This window comes from Perkinsus marinus (assembly GCF_000006405.1).
Source record: "Perkinsus marinus ATCC 50983 genomic scaffold scf_1104296937140, whole genome shotgun sequence".
Taxonomy (NCBI): domain Eukaryota; phylum Perkinsozoa; order Perkinsida; family Perkinsidae; genus Perkinsus; species Perkinsus marinus.
The window spans coordinates 469,718-482,585 of NW_003213889.1; the positions used below are offsets into that span (position 1 = coordinate 469,718).

General features: G+C 47.8%; 3 protein-coding genes across 3 annotated transcripts; 2 read left to right on the forward strand and 1 right to left on the reverse strand.

Moving 5' to 3' along the window:
- Window positions 1-1,323: 1,323 nt before the first annotated feature.
- Pmar_PMAR023420 (hypothetical protein) lies at window positions 1,324-2,062 on the forward strand (the record flags this gene model as incomplete). Its single annotated transcript, XM_002783252.1, has 4 exons — window positions 1,324-1,401; window positions 1,449-1,579; window positions 1,826-1,927; window positions 1,978-2,062. The coding sequence occupies 4 exons, from the start codon at window positions 1,324-1,326 to the stop codon at window positions 2,060-2,062; spliced, it is 396 nt and encodes a 131-aa protein (XP_002783298.1).
- Window positions 2,063-2,758: 696 nt separating this feature from the next.
- Pmar_PMAR023421 (protein tyrosine phosphatase type IVA protein, putative) lies at window positions 2,759-4,104 on the reverse strand. The gene is made up of 9 exons (XM_002783253.1): window positions 4,075-4,104; window positions 3,954-4,027; window positions 3,746-3,904; window positions 3,581-3,699; window positions 3,445-3,528; window positions 3,325-3,402; window positions 3,075-3,281; window positions 2,949-3,028; window positions 2,759-2,898 (listed from the first exon to the last, which is right to left on the reverse strand). The coding sequence occupies exons 2-9, from the start codon at window positions 4,006-4,008 to the stop codon at window positions 2,763-2,765; spliced, it is 918 nt and encodes a 305-aa protein (XP_002783299.1). The 5' UTR covers window positions 4,009-4,027; window positions 4,075-4,104; the 3' UTR covers window positions 2,759-2,762.
- A 4,910-nt stretch (window positions 4,105-9,014) lies between these two features.
- Window positions 9,015-9,364, forward strand: Pmar_PMAR023422 (glutaredoxin-1, putative; the record flags this gene model as incomplete). Its single annotated transcript, XM_002783254.1, has 2 exons — window positions 9,015-9,215; window positions 9,266-9,364. 2 exons carry the CDS (start codon window positions 9,015-9,017, stop codon window positions 9,362-9,364), a joined length of 300 nt encoding a protein of 99 aa, XP_002783300.1.
- Between the last annotated feature and the right edge of the window lie 3,504 nt (window positions 9,365-12,868).

Consider the following 12,868-nt stretch of genomic DNA (forward strand, 5'->3'; position numbering starts at 1 on the left):
CGGTCGCGGCCATACATCATCCGATTCCCTATAGTCTTGGCTGCTATAGTCTCTGACGAGTCCGAAGATGTTAAAGAGACGGTATGATCATAGACCCCAGTCGTGCCCACACCGTGGAAGTGAGAGTAGTAGGATGAGTTGCATTCTCGCTCCAGATGTCGCTGCCCTTCAGCTGGCCGTGCACTACTTCCTTTGGTGGGGTGATCCTGGATTTTACCTCTATCACTATGAGAACCAGTGGCTTGACGATGCACACTGAGAAACGCGGCTGTCAAACGTCATTGACCTCCCAGTTGTATTACCCATCAGCTTCAGCTACTACATGAGCTCTATTACGCGTGTGAGTACCTAGCTTGAATTGAGGAAATGACGCGATTGTGGTATGATGATTACGGGAGTCTATCCTTTCCTCCTCTACGGCAGAGGTTGAACAGCACAGTAGCCTTTGAAAGAGTGTGGGGTCTGAAGGCATTGAACCAACTATAATAAAGAACCCGAGAATTCCTTGAATCGTTAAAGCAGCTGCAGATCAAGTCAAGTTAAAGTTAGTTAGTAAGTTAGTTTGGTCAAGTTAAATCAGCAGCAGGAGTGGTTGGTGATAACGCAATCCCCTCCCTATTACGTTCATCCTTCTCGAGACGGCTCCGAGCCTTGGGTATACTGCTGATATGATTCCTACAATAGAGTTCATACGCTGTTCGGCAGCCTATATAACGCTAAGGCTCTTCTGCACTACTACGCTGTCATGGTCATAGACAAGTTCATTCAGGGGGGCACGGTAGTGCAAGATTATGATGATCATCAAAAGTAATGGGTGAATCGAATAGTGAATGCAGTCTACAGCTCTCTGTATGCGGCAAGAGTGAGGCCACGTCTCCCACTACTACCTTCTGAATTTGCCCAGTATATCATGTAGTGCTATTCCAGAGTACCACTGATCAGAATTGAGACACATTTGCAGATGGAGTGGTACGAATATTTGTTAGCATGTGAAGATACACTTACAATAACTGAGAAGGGAAGAGTCGAAGGTGTGGTTTCGAGCGGCGGCAAAAGTGCGCACTTTCCAACTACGAGTTTTGTGGCGCAGTGACGATTCATTTCCGGACCGTGTCGCCAATACCACTCCTTGGCGTCTTCCTATCAATGCCTGACGAGAGCCAGTCGTTCTACAATCAGAAGGCTCGTGTGCGACAAGAGAAAATATGGAATGAAGTAATTGCAACAGAACTGCGGTAAAACACAACACAAAGGGACGCACCCCTGCGCCCTTCCGGACTAGTCATTCCCTCTAGGCACAGCCGACCGTATCTGATCTTCCAAATGAACCACACCAGACCTCTACCCCCTGTAGTTACTACTGTCGCTGAGAAGGTCCAGGTTCAAACGCCGCAGGAACGGGTGAGATTATCGTGTACATGGTGTAGTTGATGCTGTGTCCTTGGCAGTTGGAAACAACTAAGGTGGATGAGGGTTCCTATGAGATACAGGTCATAAGGCACCGCGGTAGAGTCCCTGCTGAGCGGCTGAGTGAACCAGAGACGAGTCAGCAAGAGATTGGCTGGCTCATAGGTATCAGGTAGTAACACTAACGCTACAAACGTTTGGTGGCATAGGAATTTATGGCGTACAACACCGTTTGGAAATCTATCGGCGGAGTAGTACTGTGTATATGGTATGCAGTAGATGACGTAGTCTGTGGTCAGTAACTACGATGTGTTTTCCGATATGTATAATAACGTTCTAGACTAGAACCAACTGAACGCGTGATGATAGTCACCAAGCTAGCCATAGGCCCTCAACGTTGCAACACTCTATTGTGCAGGGCCCAGCAACTCAAACGAAAGGCTTGTCAGCAGGATGGCAGTGCCCCAGCAGTCGAGTTCGCCCCGACGGCCAACGCCGCTAAAGATCTGCCCAGATCCACGTGAGGACCAGTTGTAGAGCTTTCATGATAGAGGCGTTGTTCATCTGTAGTGTCCACCATATGAAGACGTTGAACCCTTCGAAGTGGAGATACAGTAAGGGTAAATGTGATGTGACTGAGTATGTTGATAAGTAAGGTCAGTACTGCTCTCGCTGTGGAGCATAGATTGGCGCAGATATGTTACAGCTTTCCGTAATAATCCCTTCAACGCAACCACTGCTCCCCGTTGACTTCTAAACTTATGTATAACGACTCGCATGCTGATCATTTTGATAATAACTCAACTTTATGATGTTGTTGATGCTGTTATTTGTCGTGTTGGGACGCGTGCATTGGGAGCAGTTCGAGCCACAGGTTTGAGCTTTCTACTTGAATGAACACTCTCACTTTCGATCAACTTGAGCAAAAGCTCTGTGAGTATCCTTTAGAACACCTTGGCTCAGTTCACTCAAGTAAATAGTGACAACGTCGTGTCATAGGAAGGAGATGAGACTGATATGACTCGAGGTCTTAGCAAGTTAACAGTCAAATAAATGGCGGGCAGGCAAGAGATATAGCGCTAGTCAGCGGATTCGTCTGCTGTCAGGAAAGGGTAGATAACGGCTTACCCACGGGCTAGCTGAGTCGCAATATTACCCTAACCCGTGAGCGAGCCAATTTGTGACGAGTTGACACTGCAAGATTACGGGACAGCAAAAAATTATTTTATGACTTTCTCCACCTGCTACCACTGTTACGCAACGCTAAACGCTCATTAACTCGTCGTCATTTCCATAACAACTTCTTCTGAGCAACTTCTACAACATTAACGACCGTGCGTGTGGCATCGACAGATCTATTGGCTGATCAATGCGGAGGTATCCGCTCTGGTCAGATTGATGCCAGGGCTTGCCTCGGCACTCAACCCCTTCACTGGTCTCCTAGTGAACAGGGAGCACAGACAAGCCAGAAGCTGATTCCTCTTCTTATGCCTGATAACACACGTCACCTCTACCGTAACTGGAGGGCGTTGATTGCTCACATCGGGACGTAGTTGAGCAAGTAGGCAGATTGTTCCTTCGTGAAGCATCTAGCGTTACGCAGCTTACGGACCAGGAAAATCTAAGGTGGAGATACAACGACTAGTTTCATATAGGCATACACGTACGGCTTCGGAAGGTTCCATCTTCTCCCTTTCGATGAGCCCCAATGCGACCATAGCCGGGGACCTCCCAAGCCCGGAAATGCAGTGTATGGCTACACACGGCGGAGAGCAGTTGTCCTCCTTATTCCTCTTGCGATATAAAGATGAGTCAAGAATCTCAAGAAAGGCCTCCACTACATCGTCGGGTGGAGCAGATCCATCAGCAAAGGGCTGATGTGAACGAGTCAAGGCGATACAATAGGAAAAGACTCACCAGGTCATGAACGCCAATACTGAGGTCCTCGAAAGCCTCTCGAGGATAGCGAGCATCGTTATCACTTGAAACCCGGACCTACAGGTGAACCTCATTCCCCGCCGCCTAGACGAATCGTACAAGCTCTGTAACGCCGAAGCGTCTCTTGAGGTATAATGCAAGGGAATGAGCATTGTCCCCAGTGGGGGCCTCGCAGATGACCATCTGACATGTAACGATGCTCCAAAATATGTTCGAAACCAATCATACTGCTCACCCTGAAACGACCGCTTTTCCCGGCAGCGATCAGTGTAGGTCCACGTGGAGATATCAAACAGTTGTAGGTGCCAACTGGGGGTCTGTCCCACTCAACAACACTCTTCGTGCCAGCTTCATCTACCGATATGAATCTCGAGACAAGCAATAGGCATACCTCTGCTACAGCGTTTGTAGATCTCTGCCATCCTAGCACATTCTCTTCTCTGACTCTTGGTGCCCCACGGACGAGTAGTTGGCGGTGACACTTCGACAGGTGTAACACCATTGTTGCCGCTACCAGTGGTACTTGGCTCACTGCTGACCGAGCTGGTGACACGACGAGCTGTCAACATGAAGATGCTTCGATTGGAGTAAGTGTGAAGAATCCTTACTTGTCTCGACCTCGGACGGACCTGCCTGATGATTCCCTCTCTTCTCCAATGACATATCTTGATGGTTGTTTGATCTGAATAGCACGTTGGACAAAAACTACATGGGATGAGCCCAACCTACCTCCTGCTGCTGCTACTGCAAAGGAAGGACTCCTGGACTATTCAAAGGTCAATATGGCTCAGAGACTGTCAACAGCACTGAGCGAATAATAGAAGGGTATAATTTAGATCGCTGTAGGCCCCGTTGGCTCGACACTCAGAAGCCAATACTAGCGAAAAGTGCGCTGTAGTAGGTGGAAGGTCGCCTGAACAAATACTCTCGATGATGACAGTTCATGCTTCGGACCACTACCCAGTTTTAAATGAACAGCAATCCAAGTTGCTGTAACGAAGTGTTGTGCGAGTGGTGGTTACTATAGGCAGCGCTCTACGACTGAGGAGAGCACTAAGGGGAGGACCTAGAGGTGCGGTACAAAGTGAACTGTGAGACAACATACACCAATGACGATTCCTTGTGGTAACCAAACACAGTGCGAGTAACGAGACAGTTAGTATTAACACGTGGAGCGATCATGTGCGAATTTTAATGGAACGGTCACCACTCATAGCTCTCCTTCTCTTGGTAGTGCCACAGTATCGCCAATGGGACTCATGCACCTGTCTAGAGCATCTACCTAGACAGCCTACAACTTCAAAATCCCTACGGCAATCAATGATCTCACTAGCCGACTCTTCCCCAAGTACTCACGTGAGTAAATGAAATGTCCTTTTACCTCAATTATCTGTTACATTATAGACCCTAACTGTCCTGAGCAGATCAGTGACGATGATTTCACCACAGACCCCTATATCCTAACAAGCATACAGGTTAGTCGTACTGGCTCATCCACAAGAGTGGCTCATGCTGGCTCTGACATGTAGTGATAACATACAAGGAATAAACCATCTGTACACCCATATAGATTGAGTTCAACACCACACATACTTCAGACAACAAAATCGGACTGATATTAACGCAGTAATCGGTCGTACAGTACTCGCTAAGGAATGTGATAAGGACGCCGTCCTTGGATGTACTACAGACAGATACACCAAAATTGAAGAAAACCTGAGACCATCACATCCAAATAGGAATGCAAAAGCAGCGCGACGAAAGAGGCACACCATAACCAAGTAAAGAAAATGGACCTTGGCAGAACATTCTTCGATAGAAAAACAATTCGTCGCACACAGCAACCCGACTACAGAAACAAGCCTCAGACGACAGAATAGAGGTGATGAGCTTCCCAGCTTCCCTTGCGAGCACAGTATATTGTAGAGAACTGTACTCACGACCTGCAGGTAACAGGGGACATCGGAAGTAATTAGCTAGAGATCGCAATCGTAAGCACATCTCAGGCAGTAAATAGATATGTTAAAAACTGTTACATTTGATAGCAGTATATAGTAGAGGCTCAGGTGCTGGGTTCATGACGGAGAACTGCCAGAGCCATCTGTGATGGATCGTCGGTCCTCGAGACCGTACATGCAGAAGGTACAGTGACGACATCGAACCGCCCAACCCTCCTCCTCTTGATGATATCGGAGGAGTCAGCGGCTTCGCACTCGAACCTCCCTACCCGACGGACTTTTGGACGAGCATCGCTGGATGGCAGCTCGGAGTCAGTGGCCTTTCGCAAGGTAGCACTTCTTAGAGTATTGGCCTCACTATCCGTGAGCATGAGCAGAGGACCCAGACTGAACCTACCCCTCCGAACATGAGCATCTTCGGGCGGCTGACGTCGCCCATTGTCAGTAGGAGAACTCTCGACGACCATGCAAGGCACCGACCAGGCTATAAGTGGTGAGATAAATAATAAAAAAGTATATGCTGAGAGCACAAATGGCCAACTCGATACGTTGTACGCCCGCGTACGATTTCCGAGAAGAAATCTTGGAATCTTGCGCTCCCACTAAAAACCGCACGAGCGCGGAATAAATGAATCCAACATGGGAGTGCTCCAACTTGGATCACACACAACTCCGTCGAAGATTCGACTGTAGAGTTCAGGATAGGACCAATTCGGTGACGATCAGGATCGATCCGTGATCAGTTCCTCTGGATGGGGCAGCTATGCCATCTCAAAAACTATGCCCTACTACGATGATCAGTTCCTCTGGATGGGGCAGCTATGCCATCTCAAAAACTATGCCCTACTACGATGATCAGTTCCTCTGGATGGGGCAACTATGCCATCTCAAAAACTATGCCCTACTACGATGATCAATTCCTCCGGATGGGGCAGCTATGCCATCTCAAAAACTATGCCCTACTACGATGATCAATTCCTCCGGATGGGGCAGCTATGCCATCTCAAAAACTATGCCCTACTACGATGATCAATTCCTCTGCATGGGGCAACTATGCCATCTCAAAAACTATGCCCTATTACGATGATCAATTCCTCTGCATGGGGCAGCTATGCCATCTCAAAAACTATGCCCTACTTCGATGATCAATTCCTCTGCATGGGGCGGCTATGCCATCTCAAAAACTATGCCCTACTTCGATGATCAATTCCTCTGCATGGGGCGGCTATGCCATCTCAAAAACTATGCCCTACTTCGATGATCAATTCCTCTGCATGGGGCAGCTATGCCATCTCAAAAACTATGCCCTACTACGATGATCAATTCCTCCGGATGGGGCAACTATGCCATCTCAAAAACTATGCCCTATTACGATGATCAATTCCTCAGGATGGGGTAACTATGCCATCTCAAAAACTATGCCCTACTACGATGATCAATTCCTCTGCATGGGGCAGCTATGCCATCTCAAAAACTATGCCCTACTACGATGATCAATTCCTCCGGATGGGGCAACTATGCCATCTCAAAAACTATGCCCTATTACGATGATCAATTCCTCAGGATGGGGTAACTATGCCATCTCAAAAACTATGCCCTACTACGATGATCAATTCCTCTGCATGGGGCAGCTATGCCATCTCAAAAACTATGCCCTACTACGATGATCAATTCCTCTGCATGGGGCAGCTATGCCATCTCAAAAACTATGCCCTACTACGATGATCACTTCCACAGACACACAGGCACAGCTTCAACTTGGATGTAATGAAGGAATTAAATTCGCTGTGAGTCGAAGGACAAATTCCGCTTGAGGGAGGATATGCTATTTCAAGAAGGTATGAACTACACTGCGACATATCGAGGCTCAGTGAGAATAACAGGACCGGCCCAAGTTCCACTGGAAGAACAGAGCAGTGTCGCGACACAAACCTTACTCAGTCAGCTGACCGAGGCAACTCTCCCCCGACATACTCCGTGTGGCAAGTTCAGGGACAAAAACGGTGTGATTCATAGATGTGCGGGAACAAAATTCGTTCCCATACATTACTTTCACAGACTCAAGAGTTATCGCAGTATTACCAGAAATCAGTGCATAAACTCGTTTGAGCTCCGGATCTACCCCTCTTATTTTCACTTGATTTGCGAATCTATAGCGCTAGCTGCCTTATCGGAATGCTAGCAATAAGAGGAAGCATACATACTACTATAGATAAGGCTATTTTTACGAGAGCAAGCTATCACATATATGCGTCCCTCGAACCAATAGTGTACGATAGTATTCATCTAGAAATAATGTATTGACTAAAGCAAGCAGAGCTCACTGATCAACCATCAGGTACTTCAATACTTGGAACACCTCGAAGTTCAGACCTTCAAGTTCTAGTATATATGAAAGACGAAGGAGAAGAGAAGACTACCGCAAGGTACGGTAGACATACACACGGAATTGTCAACTGGTAGAACTGTTACGAGTAAATGACAATACCACAGGCAAGACGGGTGATAACGGTATCGAATCGATCAACGATAGAGAACTAAATCATCTATGTCCGCGAGCATATAGCTGAAGCAGGCCAGTGAATTAGATGAAAGGATATATAAAGCTAGGGAAAAGAAGGTCGCTTTATCACGACTTCTCCACCGTTCACGAATGAATCCTCGCATCTTGATACCACACACGCTGACGACCAAGTCGTGACCTCGAATCGACCGACACGTCTACGTTGGAGTAGCTCAGGGGCATCCTCACGCTCAGCGTCAGCACACTCAAAGCGGCCTATACGGCGTACTTGGGGAATAGTAGGCGGCTCCTTACAGCCAACAATGACGTCATCGTCCTTATAAAGAATGGCAGCCGATAGACCACTCGCGTCTAACGGCGAAAGACTCACCACGGGATCGAGGTTGAAGCGACCTCTCCGATAGGAAGACGATGTGGAAGCAGTAGTAGGAGCTCTACTAAAACCAACACTACAACAGCGAGTCTGGGCCATAAACAGCACCGATGAAGACGATGGGGAATAATAATATCCCGATGGGGACGCAAGTACGATAAACTTTCAACTCTGAAAGAAAAGGAATTTGCGATTGACCCCTGCCGACAAACTCGTCGATTACCCAACCTAAGCCCACGGCTAGCTCTTTAAAACGATCTTGCTATCTTGACCATTTCTCCGAGGGCTGTTGCTTGCGTGTTGAGATTCGCAGCTGTCACCCATATTGTATTCGGTACTGTTAGATCCGAGAGAGCTTCACCAGCCCCGACTTTATTTATGCGGTCAACTCGACATTTATTGTGGATAGTCTCGATCAACGACCTCGTACGCTGAGAAGGAGCTCAGCCGTATCGGCACAGGCTTGTCTCTGTTGATGCAACGCCACGATCTTAGTGTGCGTCGTTGAATATGTATGTGATCTCTGTGATTAGCCATTGACGTTTACTCGAGTATGCTTTCTGTAGCAACAGACTGGTATGACGACTCGTCATTGACGAGGCAGGTTCGCCCTTTAGGATAGAATATTGTGTAATCGCGCCTTTCTTGCGCAGGGAATTCCTCGAGGAACTGTCTAACTTGTGCTTTAGCTCAGTATCAACACGCAGGGGATATCATACGCTAGTGGGTTCACTTAGTTTTCGCATGTTCTGTGGTATGTCAGATTTGAAGACTCCTTCGAATTCAGTTATTATATAAGACCGTTTTAATAGATATGTCTGTGAAGAGCTTCGTTGATAACGAGATCGCGACCAACAAGGTTGTACTGTTTGGCAAGTCCTACTGTCCTCACTGCAAGAAGGCAAAGGAGGCCCTCGCTTCAATCGACGTTACTCCTAAGGTTATCGAGCTCGATGAACGTGAAGACTGCTCTGACATTCAAGACTACTTGGGTCAGCTCACTGGTGCTCGCAGTGTAAGCTCTCCTTCCGCTTCAGCTTGTGTAGTTGACGCTTATCCTTACAGGTACCTCGTGTGTTTGTGAATGGTAAATTCATTGGAGGCGGTGATGACACCGTGGCCAAGGTGAAGAGTGGAGAGTTGAGAACGTTAGTCCAGGCATAATCCTACTTAACTGGCTGCCTTCGGACTGGAGATATGCATATGGGTGCTCAAAAAGGCGCTTAGTGTATCTGTTAATGTCTAAGACGCTAGAGTTTTGTTGCTTATGGGATGAGCCGTGTTGAGTTGGTATAGTTGGAACTACAGGAAAGGTAGCCGTGTAGATAGTAAAGGTCGTCTGACTTGGTGAAGGAAGAGAAAGGGGGAGTTGAGGAGTCTGTTGATGGTGAAATGACGGGTAATAAAATTATGACTTTCACTGGAGACGTATTACCGTATCAGGAGTCTGCATTGAATAGTGTTGGTAACATAAGGGTACTGTGGGAACTCTATTGGGACTATGAGAGAATTTGAAGGGGAGGGTGTCAGGGTCGGACTGAACTATTAGAGAATTTGAAGGGGAGGGTGTCAGGGTCGGACTGAACTATTAGAGAATTTGAAGGGGAGGGTGTCAGGGTCGGACTGAACTATTAGAGAATTTGAAGGGGAGGGTGTCAGGGTCGGACTGAACTATTAGAGAATTTGAAGGGGAAGGTGTCAGGGTCGGACTGAACTATTAGAGAATTTGAAGGGGAAGGTGTCAGGGTCGGACTGGACTATTAGAGAACTTGAAGAGGAGGGTGTTAGGGTTGGACTCGACTTGATCACCTCCCACATCAAGGAGATTATCGAGCTCATCTTTGCCGTAGTCAACGACATCATCAAATGAAAACAAGTGGAGTGATTTAATTCGACAACTGCTTTCAATGTGAGTAGCACATCAGACGTCATTATATCCACTGGTCAATAACAATGAACCATCATCGTAGCCGTTTCATACAGTTATAGAACGCTCGTAATTAGTCTTACATCGTTCTACCGACAGGTGATCTACTGTACATCATCTATCGGTAGAGAGAAGGAATTCATGAAATTACATCCTCGCAGGCTTCGAGTTCCTACGGCCGGATGCGTATAATGATGCGACTCTCGTGGAGGTGATTAACTCAAGGAAGAATTTTCAGCATTCAGTTGTTCGCTTCTTGGGTCGTCTGGGCTATTCCTCGCCAGTCCAAGAAGCATACTACAACCGACCAGGACGAGTCGTCAACGGCATCAATTCCTACCGAAGCCGGTAGGAATTGATACTACAACTTCGTACTAATCTCTAAGGCAAACTGATGACTGCCTTTTAGCTGGTGGATAGTCATTAGCCGCTAATGCACAAGGATTTTTCTCGATAATATCTCGAGTGTCAACAAAGAAACGTTGCACGTCTACCGATTCGCTCCAACGACGCCCTGTCGAGCAGATGGTGTGTACCTGTGTGAATCTGTTGCCGGACATTACGAGCCTAGTGGCCAAATTGGCCACTAGGCCAGGCCAATCGCCCTTGAACATACAATCGCCGACGCCAGTGATTACGAGAGGCTCAACGACAGCTCCCCAAGAAAATTCGATGAACGACTAAGAGAAAAGCATGCGCAGACACATGCCCGATCGCAGCTTCCCACCCAAAACTCGTTAACTCAACTCGTCCTGCCCTGCCGACTTCATCTGTGGCCATCGGCCATCATGGCGGGCGCGCAGCAGCAAGCGCCCGTGAAGGTTTCGTAAGAAAGCAAGTTCAAGCAAGTGCACGAAATGAGAAATATGTTGGTGTTCTGATGTTATCGTTCGAACTGTATGTTATGAGACCGAGATGGTTCTACCTATGAACCAGTCTCGTCCCTTTCTTCTTTTTTTTCTCTTTTTCAGTTATCCGTCTCTCCTCCGCGTGTAGTCTGTTTCGTTTCTTTCTCCTTTTTGCAGTTCCATTTAATCCCTATTATTCTCCTCTACGTCGTCAAAGGGTGTTTGGCACCCGGTGTAAATGGCTTGTGAAGCCAAGCCCGAGAGGCAGACTCTTCCTGGCAACCTTAGGGGACACGTCGTTGAACGGAGACCCCGAGAATAGGTGCGAGTCCAGGCGTTAGTAATAGGTGATCCATAGGGGTTACCGAGTGGGTACCTTAGGGGTCACGCCTTAGAGCGGAGACCCTGTGGATAGGTGTCAGCCCAGAGTTTATATGGTTAGTGTCCGTTGGGATGCTATCTACAGTGAGATTCCTGGCCGAGGAATCCTGGGTGTAGACCCTCCGGGGGAATCCTTGTGGAGACCTCCTTGGTGCGGCTCCTACAAGAGCGATCTGTAAAGATAAAGGGATACAGGGGGGACCATCGTTGAGTGGTCTCCCCCGGAATGTTCCCGTGGGTAATTTCATGATGCGGTATAACATCGGTCAGGGACGACACACCATCGAGTTGGTCTCCTTGTGGGTTGGAGTGCCTGTGGCATCTTCCTCCTGACACCAGTCTCGTATTCGTGATGACATCATGTGATTAGGGTCACTGAGCGACACTCAGTGGGGCGGATTGGTCTCTGGAGAGCCCTACGTTGTCCGCCGGCATCCTCAATAGGAGGATTCCTGCTGATCCATCCGAGAGTGGATCGGTTCGTGGCACAAGCTTTGTGCGACGAAGCTTGTCTGTTGACACAATGTTTGAGTATTTGGTGTCGCCATACAATTAGAATGCTAGCCTATTAAGCTTGGCTCATGGCTAATAGCTGACTCCGTTGAAGTCGTTGACAACGTGTGATCATCTTATCTCAGAGATAGATGATGAGGTTCAACTGCGAATGGTTGCTCCTCAATGGTTTTTTTTCGATGAAGCCCCCGCGAGTCTGTTTCTGTGAATTTGTTCTGGTTGCGCTGGGTAGCGAGCTTCTTGGGGCAGGGTTTCAGGATCGATTGGTAACCTGTCAGTTTATTTTCTCGTTGTTGGGGTCGGCTATTTGACCGTCCATGACTAAAGGTTGCCGCTCCCAGGAGGCTCGCAAACGTCGAAGGCGACGCTACAAAGCCGCTCGGTATGCTCATAGTGCTATCACTACTACCGAGAAGAGTTATGTCGACACGAGGAGCGCTGATCCTCCCTTGGATAACTCGAAGTCTTTATCGGTGGACCAAGTCCCCGGGCTTCTTCCAACTGACGGCAACTGTTGGGAAACATTGGCCGCATCAGTCTTAGCAAAAGAGCGATCTGCTACTCCGATGCAAGACGGATCGGGATTGCCCGCCACATGTCAGTGGGATTCTACTATCCATATTTCGACCCGATTCGAGGCCGTCGTTAACGAGATTGCTGATGCTCTTCAGGATAAAGCGACAGAATGGTCTAATCAACCCCAGGTTAAGGAGTTTCTATCGACCTTCGAATTCTCATCGAGAGAGTTACAATCCTCCATGGCCGTTGGATGGGTCAACCTTGGTATTGTCGAAGCGGGCAACGAGTTAGCAGTTGAATTCTGCAACATTCTAGAGAGTCACGGCTTTGGGAATACTGCTACCTTCATGGAATCGGCTTCTTCAGTTTCAAAGGTTAGGGGAAGGCTTTTGGAGGTGCTATCCCGCATCACCGCAGATGAGAGTATTCCGGAGATAATGGAATTGGTTTGCATTATGAGTGGTTGTGGGGTTGGTCTTA